Below are 23,289 nucleotides of genomic sequence, written 5' to 3' on the forward strand. Positions count from 1 at the left end.
CTTATGAGAATAGACTTGCCATTCTGTTCCAGGTGATTCTGAGTTTCCAGGTCACATTTCCACTTCATGATCCCCTCTGCTTCTTGGGCCTCCTTGTTTAGAAATCCTGCATCCTGTGTCTTCACCTTTGTGTAAGGGGAGTCAGGCTCAGAGTAAAACTGCCCTCCCATTATTGGATATGGAGAGAAAGGCACTAGAGGGGAACGTGTGTGCATCGCTTCGCTCTCCCAGGGAGCTCTGACAAGAGAGCTCCAGAACCCGATAATTGGTTTCTTCCCCAGAATCACTTCCATTACTCTATGCACCGCCTTCCTGGGGGCTTTCTCGGAGCTGAGCGTGGACTTTAGCTCCCTGGGCATCGAGGTAAAACCACAGACCAGGTCAGGGTTTAGCAACAGACATTTCCGGCTGAGATGTTCCCTTCTAAGTTACTGCTGTTGGCTGGTGGTGGAGATGTTCCCAGGGAGGCCAGCTCATGGGAGTCAGGCAGCACGCACAACACTTAGGACAAGGAGAGGACTTCAGGGCAGGACGGGAAGGAAAACAAGGTCATTCCTCTACTCCAATCCTGACCCTTGTCTTTGTTCACACAGATAAGATCCCGAGCCAAAATTGAGAAAATTCGAGCAAGTTTATTTAACAATAACGACTTGATTGGTTTGTCAAGTTTGGATGGTGAAGATGAACTGATGGAGATGTCAACAGAAGAGATTCTCACTGTATCTGTAGTAAATCAGAGTCTGTTTGATACTCAGGGGAGCCCAGGGTTAGAAGATTACTTCAACGATAAGTCGATTAAAGGTGGGTTATGGATTTTTTTTTAACTAATAGACTTTTGGGGGAGTAGTTTTAAATTTACAGAAATGAGCAAAAGTCTTCTGCTCTTTCTGTATCCAATATGCCCTATTTTTAACATCTTACCTGAGAAAAGAACTTTGGGGGGCCCTCTTGGGGGTTAGAGATTTGGGAAATGATACAGGTGGCCCTTGGGGAGATGGGACAAATGTTCTTTGCTTGGCTCATGGAAGCTGTCGGAGCTGTGAGGGCTGTGAGGGCGCCCCTGCCTCTGGCCGGCCGTGCTCTAGCCTGCCGAGACCACTGGGAAGGGCTGTTCCTATGCAACTGACGAATCGCTCAATTCTACCCCTGAAACTAACACTACACTGTATGTTAACCAAATTGAATTTAAATAAAAAATTTTTTTTTAAAAAGTGGGCTTGTATTCAAGTCCCAGTTTGCTTTTTGTCTAGCCAGACTTCCCTTTGTTCAAGTTCAGGTGTATTTATACTGTCCCGTGGAGCTGGAACGTACCAAGTACATTGCTGGAAATCATTTGGTCACGTGCCTGTGGACAGTAAATGCCTCCACCTTTACACTGATTCTTGGGGAAGAAACCGTTCCATCTCCTTTTCACCAAGCCCCACTTTGTCATTCTGACGGCCCTTGTCTGGTGTCCCCACTTCTTTTGTACAATGAGGAGCGTTCACCCAGGTCCCAGCCCCGAGGCCCTGCTGAGCAGAATCAAGCAGCAGACTCCCGCCTGAAGCCAGCAGCTTGCCCCAAGCTCCGCTCCAGAAACAGCAGTTTTTCTTCTTTTTTTATGATTGCAGTACTTTGTGTGGTCATTTTTATTTTGTACTAGTGTTGCTCAAAATTTTTAATCCATGTCCATATATATATATTTATGTATTTAGCATTTTTAAAATTTATTAGAGAACACAAGCAGTGGGGCGGCAGAGGGAGAGGGAGAAGCAGACTCCCAACTGAGCAGGGAGCCCGATATGGGACTCGAACCCAGGACCCTGGGATCAGGACCTGGGCCAAAGGCAGACCCTTAACTGACTGAGCCACCCAGGCGTCCCTAGATAAATACCACTTTAATTGAATATTTATAGAAGTCAAAATTCAAAATATTCACAATGAATAAAATAGTAAAATTTTAAATAAACACAGTATTACTGATTCTTTTGTGTCAGGCTTTAATGTGGCTTGGCACAGTACTGTTGATGTTTTGCTTATTGTGTGTGGGTTTTTTTTTTTTTTGTATTAATTTTGATTTCTCTTTTTTAACACTACATTGAAATATGTATCTTGATCACTGAGTTTTTGGGGGATCTTGCCCCTGAGGGGGCCGCCTGGTGCTCCTCACCCTGGTCTTGGCCCGAACCCCTTATTAGTGTGCATTTGGCCCCTCAGCGCTCTGCGGCCCGCGTGGGGGGGACTGGTGTAAGATCGGAGGCCTTTTTCTGCCGTAATTCATGGTCTGGCAGCCTTTTCATACTTTGAATCTGAATTTAGACCGAGCTCCTGATCCTGTTATAGTCAAACCTTCCACATAAGGTACTCGGTCTTTCGGTAACATTAGTGGCACATGCATTTTGCTAGAGACTAAGTTGTGGTTCTGCTGAGTCAGCTCTTAGGGCTTGGCCACCTCTTCTACACGCCTGCCCCCCCCACCCCCCCCACCCCAGCCTGGAGGCCCTTTAGGCCCGTGAGGCCTCTGGGCTCTGGTTCCCACAGCAGGCCTGCCCTGGGGGCAGCTGTGGTGTGTCAGAGGGAGAGGTTGGGGGGGAGGGCAGGAAGGAGAAGGGAATGATGAGCAAGTACCCCTCGCCTGGGCCCCTGGCCACAAGAAGCATGCAAATGGGGTCCTGATGGGCCGCTGTGGCCCATGTTCTGGAGCACTTGTTTGGGCACAAAAAGAAATTGTTTTTCTTGTGCTCGGGGACAATTTTGTTACATCTGAGAGAACTAACTTTTCCCACCTGCTCATTGTGCCAGTTTTGAACCATCCTCTGTAATAATGTGAAACTTGCTTGACAACTTGGGCTTTGTACCAACAGTACTTGCAGGCTCCGGATCCTTTTGTTCATTTGGACCTGCCCGTCACAAATGTGTTAAGGTAGATTAAACTGCCGTGATCAGTAGCCCTGAGAGTACAGGGGGTCAGGCCCAGTGGAAGCATGTTTCTTGCGCATGGACGAGTCAGGGCGAGGGCTGGGGTCCGCCATCCCAGAAGCTTGTCATTTCCTTGCAGCCAGTTGGGGGGGGGGGTGAGTGTGAAGAGAGCAGAAGGCCCACATCACAGGACCGTGCCCAACCGCAGAGAGAAGGCTGGGTGTGCGGCTGGGGGGGTGCGCCCAGAAGGGGGAAACCAGGTTTGGTTGCATAGCTCGTCATCCCACTAAACGTCTGTTATCTACCTGCCAAAATGAGTTGTTTATGAGACCCAGGCAGCTGTGAGGCACATCCGGACAAGGCCCGTTCACGGCAGAATTGTTTTGTCCTCTGCCGGCTTGGCAACAGGTGAGAAGCTGGTGCCCGGTGCCAGGGAGGTGCTCACGGAGATATTTAAGAGCTGTGCCCATTCCGAGCAGATGCTGAGCCTGACACCAGCAAAGCCCATCAAAGTATCGGACATTTATCTTAGCAAAGAGCAGATCAACTCCCAAACGCCAGGCAACCTCCTCCACCTCTTCTTCACCAACGTCCGGCCTCCAAAAAAGGTGCTGGAGGACCAGCTCACCCAGGTAGCTGCCCATCCCCGCCGTGCTGGTGCTGGGCCTCGGGTGAGCTTCGGGGCGATCCTGAGGACCCCTCTCTCCCTCTGGTACCCCGCAGATCCTGAGGAAATACGGCGTGCCAAAACCCAAGTTTGACAAGAGCAAGTACAACAAAGGCGGGAAGGAGCAGCACCCTGTGAAGGTGGTGAGCACCAAGCGGCCCATCACCAAGCCGCCTGCCAAGGACAAGGCTGTGCTCAACAGTGTCAGGTGGGCCTCCGAGGGGCTCAGCACATGGGTCGGGCAGGGTACCCGGGGCCGCCGCCTCTTGAGGCTTCCTGCGAGGCGCTCTCTGCCTCTGGGAGCAGACCCCCTGGCTCTGCTTTGCCGCTCTGTCATGTGGGTCCCTGGCTTCATCCACTGAAAGAGAGCGTTTCATTTTATCCACAAGTATAGTAAGATCTGGACCAGACAGGCAGGCAAAAGCAGACCGGTCTAAAGTCATAAACCATCCAAAATGTACAGAATTGTTTAAAAAAAAAAAATTCTGACTTCCTTTAACCACACAAATAATTGCTAATTATTATAGAAAAACTATGAAATGCATATTCAAAAAAAGTGATTACCCCACACATCACTTATAACAGTTAAGTGCATAACCTTCTATTGATGCATGTGTATTATTTTCTTAAATTTTAAATGGCTAAGGGGCGCCTGGGTGGCTTAGTCAGTTAAGCATCCGACTCTTGATCTCAACTCAGGTCTTGATCTCAGGGTCGTGAGATCAAGCCCTGAGTCGGGCTCCACGCCTTGAGATTCTGTCCCGCCCCACCCTCCCCCCAATTCGCTCACTCACTGTCTCTCTCTAAAAAAGAAATAAATTTTAAATGGTTAAAATAGTACAAAATTCAAAAGCATGTGCAGCAAAAAGCCACTCCTCTTCTCCTTCATCCTCAAGCCTCCCTGCCCCCGCTCGGTGAGGCTGTCAGTGTTACTTCGCTAGCCTTCTAGAACTATTCTGTGTATACACAAGCAGATGGGCCCGAGCCCAAGTGTCCCCATACCTCACACAGTGCCTGTACCTTGCTGTTTCCATTTACTGCTAATCTGGCAGGTGATTCCATATCTGCACAAAAAGAACTTCCTCGTTCCTTTTTTTTTTAAGATTTTATTTATTTATTAGAGAGAGAGAGCACAAGTAGGGGTGAGGCAGGCAGAGGGAGAAGGACAAGCAGACTCCCTGCTGAGCATGGAGCCAGACGCGGGGCTTGATTCCAGGACCCCGAGACCATGACCCAAGCTGTAGTCAGATGCTTAACCAACTGAGCCACTCAGGCGATCCACCTTTTTTTTTTTTTTTAATAGCTCCATAATATTTCGTGTGTGGATATGTATACGTATTTAATGGAATTTTCTGTAGACATAGGCAAATGACTTGGGAACTCAAAATTGAAACTTTGGTAGAAAAGTGTTACCTGAAAGAAAAAAAAAAAGAAAAGTGTTGGACCTGGCAGGAACCTTTAGAGGAATTGTTTGAAGGATCAGAAAAATAAAGTGTCTTTCTATTAATTAATCATATGTAAATAGTGCAATAGAATTTCCTGTGATGGAAATCAGTGCTGTTGCCCTGTCTGGCTGTCGGATGCAGTCGCCACCAGCCACATGTGGCTACTGAGCCCCTGAAATGTGACTCAGTACAGAACTGAATTTGTAATTTTATTTTAATTTAAACTTTAGTAGCTACATCTGGCTAGTGACTGCTTCATAGTGCAGCTCTGAAGGACGTAGAAGGGATGAAAAGCCGCTCTTTGAGGTTTTTCGCAGTTAAAGCATCAGTTTGTCCTCCTGATTTGCTCAGTGAACTTCTTGGTGAGAACAGAGCTGACCTTGTTCCCCGTGGGAACGAGTGGTTATGGTTGGGGAAGTCTGACCCTAGTACGTGCGTGAGGCTCTGCGCATCCTCTGTCGGGATGAGGTGTGAACGTAGGAATTCTGATTGCAATGCTCTGGTCTGCAGCAGGACTGCCTTAAGTGAGAAGAAGCCAACTGTGAAGCCCAAGTCCCCAGAAAAGAGCAAGCCAGATGAGAAGGACCCAGAGAAGTCACCCACCAAAAAACAAGAAGGTGAATGAGCAATTTGGGCCTGAGACTGGTGGGCCCCCAGGACCAGCTTCCGAGCTTTTGCCTGAGTGACTGGGCTCCCTTGGGGGTTTGGAACAGGCAGGGCCTCGATGCCATCTTTGACCATGAATTTATAGAGGTCAAAATAGCAGCTCCCAAAACACCATGCATCCAGGGCAAAGAGTGGGTGATGGTGATGGAAAATAAAGATCTGGAAATCTGCTTAGAAATTCGCTTCCAGAAGGCACTTACCTGGGCATTAGAACTTGAGCCTCATAAAGGCCCAAGCAGAGCTGGAGAAGTAAGGCTGTGGCTTGCTGACCCCGGGAGGTCAGGGGTTATGCTTGGTCTCGGGCAGCAGATGGAGGTGGCCAGTGACAGACCCTGGCGGGCCGGGAGGTGGGGTGCAGGTGGATTGGGCCCTGCCGGAATGCCACCAGGGCATGTCGTGAGGCCCCTGCTGTAGGAGGGTCTTCCAAACTCCTGTCTCCATGCTTCCTCATCAGTCCCTGAGGAGAAGTATCTAACCTTGGAAGGATTTCACAAGTTTGTTATTGACCGAGCCAAGCAAGACATCCGTAGTGTCTGGAGGGCAATTTTATCCTGTGGTTATGACCTTCACTTTGAGAGGTAAGAAGTTGTCCCCCAACCTTGTATAAAAATTGTTTTTGGCCACCAGAAGCATCCTCAAGAAAATCCTTCCTGGGAGCCATTCCGTCTGCCATTCTAAATGCCTACTGAGTTTCTAATTTTTCATAATTTTCAAAGTGGGTTTTAGAACCCATTTGGAAACAAACTCTGTTCTAAACAAATTCATCTTCTCGCAGTTCTGGAAGTCAAGGTGTCAACAGGGTTGGTTTCTCCTGAGGCCTCTGGTTGGCTTGCAGATGGTCACCTCCTCACTGCTCACGCGGCCCTGCCTGTGTGCGGGCGTGTCCCTGCTGCCGCCCCGCTTCTGAGGGGGACACCTGTCTGCTGGTCTGGGCCCCACTCTGAGGACCTCCTTTAACTCAATTAGGCCGTCTCCTAACAGTCACACATTGGGATTTAGGGCTTCAACACAGAAATGGGGGTGGGAGGCCAGACACACTTCAGTCCCTAACGGGGACAATTTTTCATTCCAAAGACTCTGTTCCTTGGAGTCCCGCTTTGTCTCCAAGTCTCCGTTGCCTGCTCTCCTTCCCTGCCAGGCAGGAGCTCACCAGGTCCCCAGGGCCAAACAAGATCTAGCTGTAAAGGAGTCCCAGGCCGGCCTGGTGCTTACAAATGGGAAGAAACCTCCCTGCCTTCACTCTGGCGCTCACCCCAGACACGCAGCAAGATGGGCGGGCATTGGGGAAGGAACGGCTGCCTGGAGCACGCTCTTTTGAAATCCGTGTTCAGGGTTCAGAAGTGGTTTGCTGCTTGGCACCATCATTTTGTACAGAAGGCTCAGAGTCCGTCCCCGGACCAGTTCTGATTTATTTTAGAAGCCAGTAAGAGAGAGGACTTTGGGGCTTTTTGAAAAGTAGAATCACCTGTTTTGGACTAGAAAGTGCATTGGAAGTGGGAAGGTTGCAGATTGGCCTGCAGATGAATTCCCACGTGACACGTTTGTTATAGCTTGACGGCTCGTTCCCTCCTTCCCCCACCTGGCCTAACAGCAGCCAGTGACATCAGCCAGCCTGGAGGGGGCTGTGGGGGGACCCTCCGGCAGAGGGGATCCCCTTTTGGAGGAAGCTATCTCTCAGCACTCCTCCGGTAGGACCCACACGGCCTGTGTGGAGAGGCTCGGCCTCTGCCCCCAGATAGGCCCTCCTGGCAGGAGGCACCCTGTGTGGCATGTGGCCCAGGGAGGTGCCCAGGGCTCCGGAGCTAGAGACACCCATCCCCCTGCCAGCCTGCCCGCCCTTCTGGCGCCCCCAGCTTATGGGCCTGGGCAAGGCCGGGCACACAGGAGGTTGCCCGTGGGTCTGTACCCAGGGTCATCACTTTGTAAAGCTTCAGTAAATGGGTCTCCCGACATTTTCAGGGTGTAGGTTTTTTCAGTACTTAGAAGTGGATGCACATGAGACATCTTTTTTTTTTCGTTTCCACCTCACTTGGGATCACTGCAGCGGATGCTGCAGCGGTCCCGCCTTGCCGGGCACTCGGGTGGCAAGCGGTGTCCCGTCGGCTTAGAGCGATGCCCCCGCCACCCCTCTGCCCGCGCCCAGAGCTCCGCGCGCCAGCCCTGCCTGCTGCCCGAGGGCCATGGCTTCAGTGAGGCCGGCGGCTGGTGCTCCTCGCGCCCTTGGCCGTGCGCCTCCCAGGCGCCGTCAGCCTGCTGCCGCTAGCTGCATTTTGTCTGGGACCACCCGGCCTCAGGAAGCAGCCGTCTCTGTGGCCCACGCCGGATGGCCTTCCTTTCGGCCCAGGGACTCCAGAGCCCCGTCCTTAGCCCGCCACCCTCTGCCCACCCGCAGGAGGGGGGCCCGCGTGGTTGCGAGCGGCGGGGCTCTAGGTCGGTGGTGCCGTTCCCGCCCTGCAGCCTGTATGCTCGCTTCTCCTGGGGGCGCCTCTCCACCTGGGTTGGGCACCAGGACGCCAGCTGCGGGGCGAGGCTCTGTTCCGGACGTCCTCTGGGAGCTGGGACGTGGCCCCTGGCCCACCTTGCCCTTCTGGCCCGGCCCCAGGTGTGCCTGCATCGACGTCCGACACGCGCACAAGGCCTCAAGGAAGTGGACCCTGGAGATGGACGTGGCGCTCGTGCAGTACATCAACCGGCTGTGCCGCCACCTCGCCATCACGCCCGCGCGGCTCCACCCCCACGAGGTCTATCTGGACCCTGCAGATGCCGCCGACCCCAGAGTGGCCTGTCTCTTGAGTATGTGGACCCTGGGGGATTGGCCGTGGGGGATGGTCTCCCTGTGCGGCCTGGGGGCATACTCTAGATAGTACGGGGAGTGGGGCGGGGGGGACACGGAGCTGTGATTGCAGGTGGCGGCAGGCGCAGGAGTGCGTGCAGCGGCTGGGAGGCCCCGGCCACCACCGGCACACCCAGGTCCCGCCCGGAGGCCACCCCAGATGCCAGGCGGGAGTCGGGAGGGAGCGGGGATCAGAGGAGTTATCCCTCATCATGAGAGAGCAGAGCGTCTTTATTAAAAGCTGGGAATGTGCCTGCACACGCAAGTGCACATGCGAGAGCCGACGTTCTGCGTAAATCCATCCCTGGGAGGCGACCCTTGTCACAGCACGCTGGCACATGACCCCCAGGCTGGCTTCTGTGCCTGTGCACGTGTGTGCCACGGGCGGCTTGGGAGTCTGCCCACCCTTGCTCGGCCACGTGTCCTGGGCTTTTGCTCTTTGCTCTTCTGGGTACTTTGAAGGTAAACATGGGCCAGAGATCGTCCTGCTGTGTGTCTCTCCAGCTGGAGGGGAGACAGATGTGAGGACACACGAGACAGCGTGGCAGCGTCTCAATGTTCTGGGCTTGACATAAGATGTCACTTTGGGGGAAGCTGATGAAAGGTACACGGGACTGTGTACTATTTTTGCAACTTCCTAGAATTCTAATTATTTCAAAACCGAAAGTTAAAAATAGCCCAGACCGCAGCCCTGATGTGGCCCTTAGAGATAGGCTGAGGGGGCCCTTGGATCCCCTAAGAGCTGGGGCCTTACCCTTTGCTTCTGCTTGGCACAGGCTCAGGCAGCCCGGGGGCCACGCACGCACAGCATCTGTGGGCCCCAGGGATAAAATCCCCTACGGGGGCCCTCCTGGTCCTTCCTGAAATGCCCTGCTCCTGGTGCTTCCCCCTCCCCCCCGGTGACAGGGGCCACTTGAGTTTGTTCACAACCCAGGAGTCCCGGCCTGACCTCCCCTCATGCCCTGCAGACGTGCCCATCGAGAGCCTGCGCCTGCGCTTTGCCCTGCTCCAGTCCCTGAACACCACACTGGAGACCTTCTTCCTGCCTCTGGTGGAGCTGCGCCAGACACCCATGTACGCGCACAGCATCGCCGCCCTGCTGAAGGAGGCCAAAGGTCAGCGCGCACGCCTTGCATGGGACGCGCTCAGGTCCCTGGACGAACAGCACTTCCAGCCAAGAGCGGTTACTTCAGTTATGCCCTGAAAAATTAAACTTAGTAATGTTTTCAGGGGCACCTGGCTGGCTCGGTCAGAAGAGCATGTGACTCTTAATCTCGGGGTCATGAGTTCGAGCCCCACGTTGGGCTCCATTGTTTAAAAAAAAAAAAAAAAGGCGGCTCTGGTTCACTGTCCCTTACATTCCAGAGATGATCATCATTAACAGCTGAGTACCTGTCCTTCCAGACTTTTCTGTTCACATACAAATAGACACACATGACTTTTTTTAAAAATAAAAAATGGGTATCCTAGCATATGTTCTGTTCTGCACCTTCACCTTCTGGGTTTTTGTTTTTTGCCATTTCAGAAAATGCTGCAGCAAACCTCCTCATACTTCATGTATTTCTGCCAATGAGGTGGTTCCTGGGCATGACAAAGGCCGGGGTTCATGTGTTACCATTGGGGCAGATACTCACAAACTGCACACCCGGAAAGTCGGGGCCATGGTGTGCGTGCGCCCCATTCAGGGGCCTGGAGGGCATGCCAGGAGAGAGTGGACCCGGAGGGGGCAACATGTCCTCCACCAGGCCTCAGGGCTGACAGGGAAGGCAGGAAAGCAGCCCCGTCTAAGCCTCTCTTCCCACATTCCTCCCTTCAGGGCTGATCTTTTATGACACAAAGGTGACCGTCATGAATCGGGTGCTGAACGCCACCGTGCAGAGGACAGCTGACCACGCAGCTCCCGAGATCACTTTGGACCCACTGGAAATCGTGGGAGGTAAGATTAGCTACACAGAGCAGAAAATGCAAAATAGCCATGATCAAACAAACGATGCAGTTGATTTCAAGCACATGCAGGAAGCCTCTAGAAGGTAGTACAGACGTTCATCTGGCTGCTTCTCTCCTCCTCTCAAGTGTCCCAGCGGGTGGCCTCCACCTTCAGGGTCCCCTAGTGAGCCTGCATGCTGGGCAGCAAGAGGAAGGGGAGAGGCGGAAGGAGCTCTCCGCTTCCAGGAGCCTCGCTGCTCCCCCTCTCACTGGAGAGCTGTCGCGGGGGCCACACCTAACTGCAGGGGAGGGTGGGGAGGGGAGACGTTCTGGTTGGCCATGGACTTGCTAGAGTTGGGGTTCTGGCATTGAAGCGGGGAATGGCCCCTGGGGAGGCAGCCACGGCCTGTGAACACACACCCGCGTGGAGGAAACGAGAGAAGAGCGTGGATGGGGGGGTGCCTCCCCTGGGGACAGAGGGGAGGCTGGAGGCCACGTGCCTGTGGCATGGAAGACGTTCCAAGAGCAGAGAGAAGGCAGGGTGGCTGAACCAGGGGTGGGGAGAGGGCCGAGAAGCAGGCAGAGGCCTGGCAAGGCTTGTGTCCCGGGGTGGGAGAGCAGAAGGTGGGGCCTGGAGGCTTTTACTGCTTTCTGTCTCTTTCCAGGGGAGATCAGAGCCTCCGAAAACTCCTACTTCTGCCAGGCTGCCCGGCAGCTGGCCTCCGTCTCGTCCTCACAGCTCTGTGTCAAGCTGGCCAGTGGCGGCGACCCCACCTACGCCTTCAACATCCGCTTCACAGGGGAGGAGGTCCACGGCACCAGTGAGTGTGCCCCCGGGGGCTCTGGGGCGCCCGTTCAGCGTGGGGGCTGTGCTGACGATGAGAACGGTCCTTGCGTTATTTTTAGCCTCATCTGCCCCAGATCCCCACCATCAGCAAGACTAAAAAGGCGGCGTCCTCATTAGCTCACAGCTCACAGCTGTCCTGCAGAAGCCAGGACTGCCCCCGCCCCCAGGGACTCGCCCCCGGGCTGGGCAGGAACAGCACTTGCCAGGGACTTGAGCCCGCCCCCGGGCTCAGGAACCAAGCCTGGGATCAGTGCTTGGGATCAGTGGACACCGTGGAGCCGCCATCCGTGCGGATTGGCCTGGTCCCCCAGGAAGGGCCCCCGGCTGAAGGCTGGGCTCAGCTCGGAGCGTGCGTGTGTCCCGTGAGAGGCAGGGTGCTAGGGGACAGCGATGAGGGACAGCAGCTCGGAAAATGCTCCCTCGTGACCCTTTAAGCCATGCTTAGTGAGCCGCAGACATTCAGGAAGCGTTTCCCACTCTGGATGAGAGAAGAGACCCCGTTCTTCAGCCAGACACAGCGGGAAGGGCGGGCGGGCACCCCGCTGCAGCGGGGCCTCTCAGAGTGCCCCGAGAGTGGCAGGCCCACCCTCCACGGCGGGCCCTCCGCATAGCAGGGTGAGTGCACGAGAGACCGGCGTTGCCCCCACGGGCCTGACAGAAGCCTCCCCCAGCTCACGCAGCTGGCTGTGGCTCAAACCCAGGTCCATCCGGCTCCACGGCCCAGCCCTCGGTGGCTTCCGCAGGCAGAAATCTCCTGCTTCCGCGGGGAAGCTGAGCGAGCACATCTGTCCCCCAAGCATGGCTCCGACCGAGCAGTGTGTACGCGTAGCTGCCCTCAGAGCTTCCGACCTTAGGGCCCTGACGGGGTGCACGGGGGAGACAAGACCCAGCCACAGGGAGGTGTTGGCCAGAAAGCCAAAGGCGTGTTTGGAAAGACAGCAGCAGGGGACCCTTAGTGGCCCGTTGCCCTCTGCCAGCAGTCGCGCGTCGGTCCGTGCAGTTAGACACTCGCTGGACCGACCCTGAGGACCTGGGCCTCAGCGGGGGGCGGTGCTGAGTAGGCCAGGCGGCCCCGCTCTCAGTACAACCTGGAGCGACAGACGTGGATCGAACGAGCCTGCAGATCAGTGTGAGCTTGCAGCGTGGAGGTGGCCCGCGTGGGGCTCCGCACCGGGTCTCCTGGAGTCCTCGGAGACAGCCCCCAACGTCCGTTCGATGACTGTCCCCACTTGATGGATTGGGTCACCGGGAAGTGATTCCCAGGGGGTCACCCAGCTAGTAAGTGGCACAGCAGGACTTGACCCCAGGTCTCCCCGCCCTCGGACGGGTCCTCTCTCCCCTGCACCGTAGCTGCATGCGGGCTGGCGGACGAGCTGACGTCCAGGTGGGCACAGGGCCCGCGGGCAGGCGGGCTGCTGGGGTCTCTGTGCTGATCGGTCTCCGTGTGTCCCACAGGCGGCTCTTTCCGGCACTTCCTGTGGCAGGTGTGTAAGGAGCTGCAGAGCTCCTCGCTGTCCCTCCTGCTGCTGTGCCCCAGCTCGGCCGTCAACAAGAACAAGGTAGGACGCGTGGGTGGGGGGTGGGGGGGGCTCTGTCCTCCTTGTCCGCCCCCTCCTGGCCTGCCGCCCTGACTCTGCGGCGGCTCCCTGCACCCGCCAGCCCCCCATCCCTGCCTCCGTTTCCAGGGCAAGTACATCCTGACCCCGAGCCCCATCACCTGCGGGGAGGAGCAGCTGCTCCACTTCCTGGGCCAGCTGCTGGGAATTGCGATTCGGGCAGATGTCCCTCTTCCCCTGGACCTCCTGCCTTCCTTCTGGAAGACCCTGGTGGGGGAGCCCCTGGACCCTGACCAAGACCTACAGGAAGCAGACATACTCACCTACAATTATGTCAAGAAGTTCGAGAGCGTAAGTGAATAGTACGTGCTGGGGACAGCAGAGCTCCGGGGCTGTGTCCCCGTGGCTCCTTGCTGCCTCCGTGGCCTGCTGTGGCCCGGTCCTCCGTGCCATGGGAGTCCGAGCATCTACCTGAAGACCGATTGGGACCTCCCAAAGAACATGAGGGAATGTGAGCCATCTCTGGCAGGCTTACTCCATGGGGACAGAAGCCCCTCTGGCTTCTCTTCCTGTTTGATAGCAGCAGAGTGGGGGTGACGGATGTGCCCTGACGGGCACCCCCAAAGACGCAGGGTTGCAGGGTGCCCGGCAGCTGAGCGAGCAGAGGTGCCGGGAGGGGAACTCCTACAAGCCGACCCGCTTTTGCTTTTAAGAGCTTGGTTTTGGGGCCTCAGAGTGCAGGAGATTGGCTCCTGGGGATCACCTGAGCTTGGCCAGGGAAGGGCAAGGGGTGGGGAACGTAGCTGTCGTCCTGGCGCCTCGAGCCACACAGAGCTAGGGAGAGCACAGCGGCGTCCGACCCTCCGTCTGACCGCACAGCCGGCGCCGGGCCGTGCGCCCAGTGCTCAGGCTGCCGGCCGCTGGTTCACAGCCGCGGGGGCCGGCCGCGGGCCAGGCCCTGGGCTCTCACCCCAGCCGCGGGGAGCTCCTGGGTCGCTCTCCGGGTATGGGAGGCCCTGTTCTGGAGGGCTGTGTGCACACGTCCTTGCGACAAGGCCAGGAGGGAGGGAGGCTCAGAGAGGAGAGCTGGCGGGGAAGCAGAGTCACCAGTGGAACCTAGGCCTGTCCAGCTGCAACACGTCCTCAAGTTAGAGACCGAGTGGGGAGGCGCCTCTGCCCCAGCCGTCCCCCTTGAGGCCAGCTGCCTGTGCTCCCCGGGGAGCGTCAGCTGGAGGAGGCTCACAGCTCGGGCGTGGTCCTCCCCTGGGCTACCACCTGGGGCAGCACAAGGGCGCACCAAAGTCGGGATCTTGGGTTAGTGGTCGGCTTCCCAGCAGAAACGGGGAGGACAGTGAACTGCCTAAAGGGTCAAAGCAGGATGGGCCCCCACGGGCTAGGGATTTAGGGGTCGCTGCCAGGCACTGCTCTGAGAAGTCCTCCCAGGGCTGCGGTAGCAGCAAGGGCCTGGGGCAGGCAGGGGACATAAGACAGCGTCCAGAAGGAGCGTCCGGGCAAGGCTTCTTTCTGCAGGGTTTGGGCAAAGCCTTAGAGGGTGCCGGGGTACAGACTACCCCAGGGCTGGGGCACACGAACCGGGAGGAAATACTCTGAACTTCTGGCGGTTGTACCTGCAGCCTTCCCCACGCAGAGTTTCAGGTTTATTCTCCTCCGGGCCAGATCGGGTCAGCTCCTCTGTAGCGTGCACATCAGGGTCTTTTGGACCCTACTTTTGGTTTTTCAAATGATTTGCTTTTAAAAGTAAATATGGATACAGATTCAGCTTCGGGCACAGCTGAATCCAGGTGTCCAAATGTCATCAATAATTGGTTTCGAGAGGGTCCCCTGTAGTACGAGAGGTACCATCTCACAGTCGGGGCCGTGCCAGGGACAGAGGACTGCTGCTTCCAAACGGTAACAGCAAAAGCCCTGCAATTTGGGTCTCGTTAGCCGGGCCTCGGCCACACGCCCAGCCCTGAACTCACGGCACCTCTGGGCAGGCTGGTGCCGTGTGCACCTTCATGACGGTCGAGGGCAGCCCCCATGCAAACGGTGCCTGCCGTTTGCCCAACTGGAGATTGGGGTTCCGTCTCCCGGGTCAGGCAGTTAGCCTCGGTCCGCCTCTGCCTTCCAGATCAACGACGAGACCGAGCTAGAGGCGCTGTGCGCCGAGATCGCCTCCCAGCACCTGGCCACCGAGAGCCCGGAGGGTCCCAACAAGCCGTGCTGCAGGTTCACCTACCTGACCATGACGGGCGAGGAGGTGGAGCTGTGCAGCCGCGGCCGGCACATCCCTGTGGCGTGAGTGTTGCGCCTGCGGAGGGGACCGGCCAGTCGGCCTGACGGGGTGTCACGGCGGCGCCGGGACTTGGGCAGCCTGGGCTCGTGGGTGACAGGCGGGTTTCACCAGTGGGAGGAACGTGAGGCAGGACGTTGGGGGACGGCAAGGAGGGAAGGTGTTCAGCGTGACTTTTTAATCACAAAAACCCCAGCTGTGAGGCGGGTGACGCCCGAGGCAGGAGAGGAATCCGCGGGGCTTCGCCGGGACCGGGACGTCTCGGTAACTGGGCCTGAGGCCCCTGCTGCCCGGGCCCTCTGCCGGGGGGCGTGTGGCCCCGAGACGAGGCGCAGCCCCGGGGGCCGCCTCGGTGCTCTCCCTCACCTGGGCGCCCCTCGCGCCGGCAGGTGGGAGAACAAAGACATCTACGCGGCCGCCATCCGGAGCCTGCGGCTGCGGGAGCTGCAGAACGCCGAGTGCGTGACGGCCGTGAGGGCGGGCCTGGGCGCCATCATCCCCCTGCAGCTGCTCACCACGCTCAGCCCGCTGGAGATGGAGCTGCGCACGTGCGGCCTCCCTTACATCAACCTCGAGTTCCTCAAGGTCGGTGGCCTGGGGCCGGGCCGGAAGGCGGTGTCAGCAGGGGCCTGTGCAGGGGCGGGGAGGGGGGACGCTGTGCTCACCCCATCTCACAGCTGAGTTGGCCGAAGCCGCCTCGTGGCAGCACGTGGCAGGGTCAGCTTCCTTCCCAGACCACTGGCCTCCAGGCCCCTGTCCTAAGCCGCATCCCGAGAGAAGACCGCTCTTGCTGAGCCCCCTCCGCTCCCCAGCTCGGCCAACTCCCCTCGGGCTGGGCCCTGGCATCCCAGGGTGGCTTCCTGCGAGCTGCGCGACCTTGCCCAAGTGACTTGACATCCAGTGGGACCGGTGACAGGCCCCGCGCAGTGTGTCCACGGGCTAACCTGGGTCGAGCGTCTGCTGCTGGGCCTGACGTGCAGGCTGCGGTCGCACACACGGGCGCTGGCACAGTACCTCCGAGGCCTTCGTCGTTGTCACGATCCCCGTGTCCCTGCTGCTCCCACCTGGCCTAGGGAGGTACTGGGCTAGCAGAGGCCTGGGTCTGCTCACAGCTCGGGGGCGGGGGGGCTTTCTTCCCCAGGCCCACACCATGTACCAGGTGGGGCTGATGGAGACGGACCAGCACATCGAGTTCTTCTGGGGGGCGCTGGAGATGTTCGCCCAGGAGGAGCTGTGCAAGTTCATCAAGTTTGCCTGCAACCAGGAACGCATCCCGTTCACCTGCCCCTGCAAAGATGGGGGCCCTGACACAGCCCATGTGCCCCCATACCCCATGAAGATTGCCCCCCCAGATGGCACAGCAGGTACTGCCCTCCCCTTGTCGCGTCCCAGGTCGGGACACACAGGCCCTTCTCTCAGTTGGGAGCTGGGGTTGCTGGGCCCTGCGGGAGGGAGGGAGATCAATGGACAGATAGACCCAGATGTAAATGCGGCGGGGGGGGGGGGGGGGGGCACGCTGTCATTTGACTCCCAAACCTGACCTCAGCCAAGAGTCCTCCATAGCGGCCCAAGGTTGACATATTTTCTGATGTTTTATTTTTTTTTTTAAGATTTTATTTATTTGAGAGAGAAAGAATGAGAGAGCACATGAGAGGGGGGAGGGTCAGAGGGAGAAGCAGACTCCCCGCTGAGCAGGGCGCCTGATGTGGGACTCGATCCCGGGACTCCAGGATCATGACCTGAGCTGAAGGCAGTCTCTTAACTGAGCCACCCAGGTGCCCTTTCTCTGATGTTTTAAAAAGCTAAAAATCCAGAAATGTTTTAATTTTCCAACTTTTTTTTTTTTTTTTAATTTTCCAACTTTTAAATGTAGAAAAATAAAACCCTCTGCTGGGCAAACTTCTCTATAACCAGATTCCCTCACAGGTCAGCACTGTGATGCCCGTTGCTGTACAGTAGTCGTGTCCGCCATTTTCTCCTCCGGAATCTTCTCTTCTTTTGCCCCTGCCCTGCCCCTCCTCCTGATGAGCCTTGGGGTTGGCTTAGAGCTGCCCAGAGCAGCAACCCTGGAAGCAGAGAGGCCCATAGGCCTCCCTGGAAGCGTGGCCCAGCCTCCTGACGCTGGCCTGGTGCGGTTTTTTTTTTGCAGGTTCCCCAGACTCTCGCTACATCCGAGTGGAGACCTGCATGTTCATGATCAAACTTCCCCAGTACTCCTCTCTGGAAATCATGCTGGAGAAACTTCGTTGTGCCATTCACTACCGAGAAGACCCCCTGAGTGGCTGAGGGGAGGGAGCCCCAGAGTGAGTCCGTCACTGAGGCACCGCTCCACCGGCTTGGGAAGCCTGCCACTGAGGGCACATCCCTCCAGGCCCTGCGTGAGGAGTTGGCGACATTTTGCTTTTCTGAACTTTTGTCCACATTCCAGGGCTCCCTGGAAGACTTAACCTTTTGTATTTGTATGTTTCGTGATGGGTTGGTTCTTTTACTACCTGTTTGTGGTATGTTTGTAGGGTAGTTTAGTTCCCAGGCAGCCTGTGTCTCATTTGATCTTCCTGGACATTGTCTTTCACGGCCACCGGATTCTGATGCCATAAGGCCCCAGTTAGTTCCACATCATGGAATCACCCAGCAGGAAGCTGGTGGTGAGATCCCAATGGCCACACAGAGCATCCTGTTCTCTCCGCAGAGCATCTTCACAAACAAGTCTGTGGCCCTGCCCCTTCTGCCTTGAGCTGGAGTTGATCCTGGACGCAGCTCCCGCAGGCCTCCTTCCATCTTGAAATGGTTGGGCCAGTTATCCAAACGTGGGAGACACACACAGGGAGCTTTCTGTGTTAATCTTCCGGCTTTAGAGCCTTGTTTATGGTCTGGGTTTTTCTGAGGAAACTCCCTCCCTCCCCCCGTGGTTCCCCCCATCCCTTCCCACCCAGACAACCCTCTGCCCTCTGTCTCCTCTGGGCCCCTGGTCTGACAGTTTTCCACTGAGTGTTCCTCAGAAGACCAAAGGGTTCATCCCTGACCTTCGTTCACAGCCAGGCGTGTTGTAGCTCCAGGAGTTGAAGAGGACACCCAGAGGAGGAGGGACAACGCTCGAGTGGGGGCGTTTTTCTGAGACTCTGATTGAACAGGAAAGCACAGGATTCAAGCCTAACCCCCCCCCCCTTTTGTACTCAGAAACAGCCCTTCTTCACCGCAGTGTTGGTGAATGGGCCACACACCTATTTTAAAAAGAGCTGACTGAGGTGCTCTGCTCAATTCAGGGTCTACTTCAGTGACTAAGACCTTCCAAGGACCACCGTGGGGTCCTTCTGCCCCGTCTGGCCAGGCCCACCCCCGACTCCCTTCCTACCCCATGTGAGCGTGTGTGCCAGGGCTGAGCTGCTCCAGGCTCACCCGCTGCCCCGGTGCATTGGTGCCCCAAACAGGTCTTTGTCCGATGGTACTTTGTTCCAGAGTAGCATATGCCATCTTATTGGACACTGTCATTTTGGGCCTTGCTAGTTCTCATGGAATTGCATCACTGTATTTATTGTATAATATTGTGAATACTGAAAGTTCTGAGTGAGTGTGTGCTGACTAGAAGGCTCTGGAGTGTGAATGCTGGGGAGAGAAAGCTGTGCTTTTCCTTTCTCTGCTGTGGCCCTGGCCTGTTGGAAAGTTGTATGGATTTAGAGTTAGAGCCATTAGCATCCATCTCCTCCCTCTTATTCTTAGGAAATGCATTAAGAACCATTATAGAAATGATTCCCCAACCTAAGGAAAAGCTAAAACCGGATCGTTCCGGCTGCATCGGTTACGTTTGATGCAGGAGCAGTCCTGTCTGGAGGTGAGCACCTGCAAGCAGTTTCCCTGCTTGAAAGGAAGAGGGTTGCCTGCTGCCTCCTAGCAGTGAGAGCCCCGTTGACTGGGGGTCACACCAGGATGTAGTCCTGACAAAAGGATCCTCTTATTTCTGCATAACGAAAGAGCCTCTGGATTATTAGAAGTGGTTCTTCCTCTCTGTATTTTTACATTCTTGGTCCCTTCCAATCCTTCCCATCCCTTGAATGGGCTCAGAATTGTCAGCTACCTCCCCCAGGGGGGTTTGGGAAGCTTCTTTTGGCCCATCACTTGAACGGATGACCGCTGTGAGTAGGATGTTTGCTGCTAACACGACTGCGTCTCCCAGAGAGCACACTGAGAGCTCCAGACCGATTCAAACCTTGGCCCTAAAAAAAAAAAAACCGTGTGCTGTAAAGTTACTTGATGTATATTTATTATAATTATTTATGGTTGCATTTAACAAAGTTTTCATTCAATTTGATGCTATTTACACCACTGCTGTGTAAAGGAAGCTCACCACAGGAAAAAAGTCGCACCAATAAATAACCTTCATCTAATTTTGATTTACCTGAAGAGTTGTGTGATCATCTACTCACTGGAAAGATTCAAAGGCTGACAGGCTCGGATGGCTCTGATACCGAAGTGCTTGTCCAGTAGTTAGGAATTAGGTCTCTGCACTTGATGTGATTCTTACCCCACCATGCTTATAAGCTATCCTTTCCTCCCATTCAACTCCTTGAGGCTGGTTTTCATATAGAAAGTATGAGTCTTCGAAGGGATGGAAATCCAAGGTCAAAGCTAAACCTAACGCTTGCATGTTCTGCCCCCTACTCATAGTGGAGCTTGTCTAGACTCTTCTGCCAGTGTGAGGATTTTCCTCCAGGAGCTCATTGCACGGGAAGAGTCCAGGCCATTCTTAGACCACCTATCCTCCCTTAGGAGCCGGCAGTGGACTGAGAACTGTACAAAAGGGAAGTGCACAGAAGATAAAGACTTGGTGCTGCTTTCCTAAGATCGATGGTTCTGCCCTCTTCTTGCACAGCTCTCCCTTGCCACCCCGAAAGGGAACCCTGGCGTCTGCATTCAGGAGAATCCAACCAGTCTCCTCTCCTTGACCTTATCACGTCCTCCTGCTCCATGGGAGGCCTCACACAGACCCACTTAATTCTTCTTTTGACCCTACCTTTATACTTAATAAATGCTAACTTTTAGTGGAAGTTATCCCACCTATGTCTTCATTACAGGAAGAGCAAGAGTCCTCTTGGATGAGGAATAAGCAACTTTTCTCCTCCTGTCTGTTGCCTCACAGCGCTAGAAACAGAAAAAGCAACCACTCTCAGCTGAGAGAAGACTTCTGTTGGACGGGAGAAGCTGGGGAGTGAGGTGCCTCAGCTGAAGATACCTCACTGAGCGCAGCAAGGATTCTCCTCCTGCTCTCCAGAATGGCTGAGGTCATCTTTTTAAAGAGCTGCTTCTTAGAAAACAAGTGTATTCAAAATTACACTATCCAATAATAGACAACATTCATCCTCACTAGTCATCAGGGAACTGCCTATTAAAATCATGACAAAATCTATACAACTACCACCACACCCCCATGGTTGGGGGCAGATGTGGAACCAAGCACATACTGATGTGGGGAATGTGACCTACAACTACTTTGGAAAACTGGTACTCTCCTCTACACATGCCCTAAGACCAGCAATCCCAGGCCAACAGAATACATACACATGTGCACCGAAAGCCATGTAAGAGGATGCTCACAGCAGCAGTCACGGCGCTCGCCGCAGTGGCACACGATGGAATGCTGGACAGAAAGGAAAGCACACTACTGCTACGTGCAACCATGTGGAGGAGCCACACACACAGTGATCAGCAAAAGAAATCAAGCATTAAGAAGTACTTAAGTTCATTTAATAATGAAAAGAGTGAAAAATAACTGATCTATCTTACCATAAAATGTCAAGATAGTGGTAGTTTTTGGGTCCCAGAGGATAGTGACTGAGAGAGTAGGAGGGGCATTCTGGGGTCTTGGTGATGTTTTTGATATGGGTGGTGGTGACAGATAACGTGTTCACAGTGGGCTGTATACTACTACTAGGCACTTTTCTGTAGGGATGTTCTCCTGGAGGGATAGTTTCTTAAAAATAACAAGTACTGAGTCTGGCTGGCTCAGAGTATGTAACTCTTCATTTCAGGGTCAAGTTTAAGCCCCATGTTGGGCATGGTGCCTACTTATAAAAATAAATCGCAATGCCTCAGTGCCCCCCACCAAATACAAGTACATCAAAATGAGGACCTGCTTGTGTTCCCTCTCTCGCTGTCTCTGTCAAATAAATAACATCTTAAAAAAAAAAAAAAAAAACACATTCCATCTTCATGAAACAAATCTTTTTAATCCACAATTTCTGAAAGGATAACTATTGGAAGAATACATGAGCCCATCATGGGAAGCAAGCTTATTTGTACCTCCCTCTAAAAAACAAACATCGTAAAGGGAAGAAGGAATTAGAGGCCCCATGTGCCAGGAGGAAAACAGGGATTGGAAATTCATGTAAGAACCAGAAGTTCAAGCCCACCACCCTGGAGAAAGCTAGAAGTCCTATTCAGGAGAAACCACCTGAACAGCTGAGACTCCAGCCCCACCCTAGGTTTACACAGCAGGCTGGAAGACCCTTTTCTGGACTAAACCAAAGACCTACAGATTCTGACAGCAGGAGCTCTCCAGTAAAAATGCCAGCCGGTTGCCCCACAGTAAACATGAACAGTTAAAGAAGCTTCTCATTTTTAGCGCCCCAGTCTTAAATATAACAGCCAAGACACAGATTTGAGGAAAAGTCTATAACATAAAATATCAAAACAAAAATTACAGAGTAGAACAAATCAAAGAAACAGCTATGGCACAAAGTATGAGAACAAGTACTGCATCAGGGTGCCTGGCTGGCTCAGTTGGTGGAGGGTGTGCCTCCCGATCATGGGGTTGTGAGTTTGAGCCCCACACTGAGTGCAGAGATTACTTGAAACTTTAAAAAGTACTGCATCCATTGAGTACGGGGGAAAAAGGCTGTCAGAAAGGATAAAAGACAGGTTTTGGAAATACATTTAATATCAGAATGAAAGGATATGGTTCACCTTTCCCATAAAGTTGGGCAAAAAGAATATGAAAAAAATGGATCAAAGAGTGTCAATATCCAACTATCACTGGAATTCTGCAAAGAGAGAAAACAGGAGAGAAATTACCAAAAAAAAAATAAAACTCTGAAAAACAAGAGGTCCCAAGTTTCCAAAATGCTCATTAAGTGTCCAGCTCTTTGAATGGAAAAAGAATCCACACCAACATACACATGGGGAAGTTTAAAAATACCAGGGATAGGGGCACCCGGGTGGCTCAGTCGTTAAGCGTCTGCCTTCAGCTCAGGTCATGGTCCCAGGGTCCTGGGATGGAGCCCCGCATCGGGCTCCCTGCTCAGCGGGAAGCCTGCTTCTCCCTCTCCCACTCCCCCTGCTTGTGTTCCCTCTCTGGCTGGCTGTCTCTCTCTGTCAAATAAATAAAATCTTAAAAAAAAAAATACCAGGGATAGACATCCTAAAAAGCTTCAAGGGGGAAAAATGACATGCAAATCAGAATGGCATCAGGCTGTAAAACAATCTAGAAAGATAATGCTTTCAGGACACTTCTAATTCTAACCACGATAGATGAACAGAAACCAGACTTACCCTCCCCATCTCAACAACTAAAATAAAAAACCTGACATGTAGGGCACCTGGATGGCTCAGTCAGTTAAGCATCTGCCTCTGGCTCAGGCCATGATCTCAGGGTCCTGGGATCGAGCCCTGCATCAGGCTCCCTGCTCAGTGGAAGTCTGCTTATCCCTCTCGTGCTCGCTATCTCAAATAAAATCTTTAAAAAACAAAAAAAAAACCTGACATGTATGGTTCTCAAAACATCAGGCAATGAAGGACAGGGCTCTGACAAATACGGTGGTGGTATCATGGCCTCAGCGTGTGGTATGGATAGTTTTCAGACAGCAGCAAAAGGAGGGGAAACCCAAGCTGGAACCCTACCTACAGTCTCCCAGAGTTAAGAAAACAAAGCATCCAAGGCACCTAGTTTGTGGGGCAGAGTACCAGAGAGGAAGAGTTGTACAGAGAGAACTCTGTAGATCTGTTGATGGTCCTTCTCAAGTATTCAGCTGAGTAATGATAAGCTCCTGCATATAAGGAAACTGCCAGAGGCTGGGAAAAGAACAAGCCGAAAGGATTAGAACTGACAAAGAACAGAAAATAGTTCCTGTTCCCACTAGCCAATATAGAAAACTATCATTTATGGAAC

General features: G+C 54.2%; 1 protein-coding gene across 6 annotated transcripts in view; it reads left to right on the plus strand.

Moving 5' to 3' along the window:
- Positions 1-21,321, plus strand: part of HECTD4 (HECT domain E3 ubiquitin protein ligase 4) — a 183,527-nt gene extending 162,206 nt beyond the window's left edge. For all 6 annotated transcript variants that reach the window (XM_028116433.2, XM_028116435.2, XM_028116436.2 and 3 more), the window contains 15 exons: positions 594-801; positions 3,307-3,530; positions 3,622-3,773; positions 5,521-5,627; positions 6,131-6,254; positions 8,279-8,469; positions 9,478-9,624; positions 10,326-10,445; positions 11,101-11,256; positions 12,738-12,841; positions 12,968-13,189; positions 14,970-15,136; positions 15,521-15,716; positions 16,273-16,495; positions 17,281-21,321. In XM_028116433.2, the coding sequence (XP_027972234.2) occupies positions 594-801; positions 3,307-3,530; positions 3,622-3,773; positions 5,521-5,627; positions 6,131-6,254; positions 8,279-8,469; positions 9,478-9,624; positions 10,326-10,445; positions 11,101-11,256; positions 12,738-12,841; positions 12,968-13,189; positions 14,970-15,136; positions 15,521-15,716; positions 16,273-16,495; positions 17,281-17,417 (2,478 nt within the window). In that variant the 3' untranslated portion in view covers positions 17,418-21,321. The remainder of the gene's footprint in view (positions 1-593; positions 802-3,306; positions 3,531-3,621; positions 3,774-5,520; positions 5,628-6,130; positions 6,255-8,278; positions 8,470-9,477; positions 9,625-10,325; positions 10,446-11,100; positions 11,257-12,737; positions 12,842-12,967; positions 13,190-14,969; positions 15,137-15,520; positions 15,717-16,272; positions 16,496-17,280) is intronic.
- Positions 21,322-23,289: the final 1,968 nt, after the last annotated feature.

The sequence above is a fragment of the Eumetopias jubatus genome, unplaced genomic scaffold (assembly GCF_037043125.1).
Source record: "Eumetopias jubatus isolate StellerSeaLion01/CBP00866 unplaced genomic scaffold, mEumJub1_p1.0 scaffold_16, whole genome shotgun sequence".
Lineage (NCBI taxonomy): Eukaryota > Metazoa > Chordata > Mammalia > Carnivora > Otariidae > Eumetopias > Eumetopias jubatus.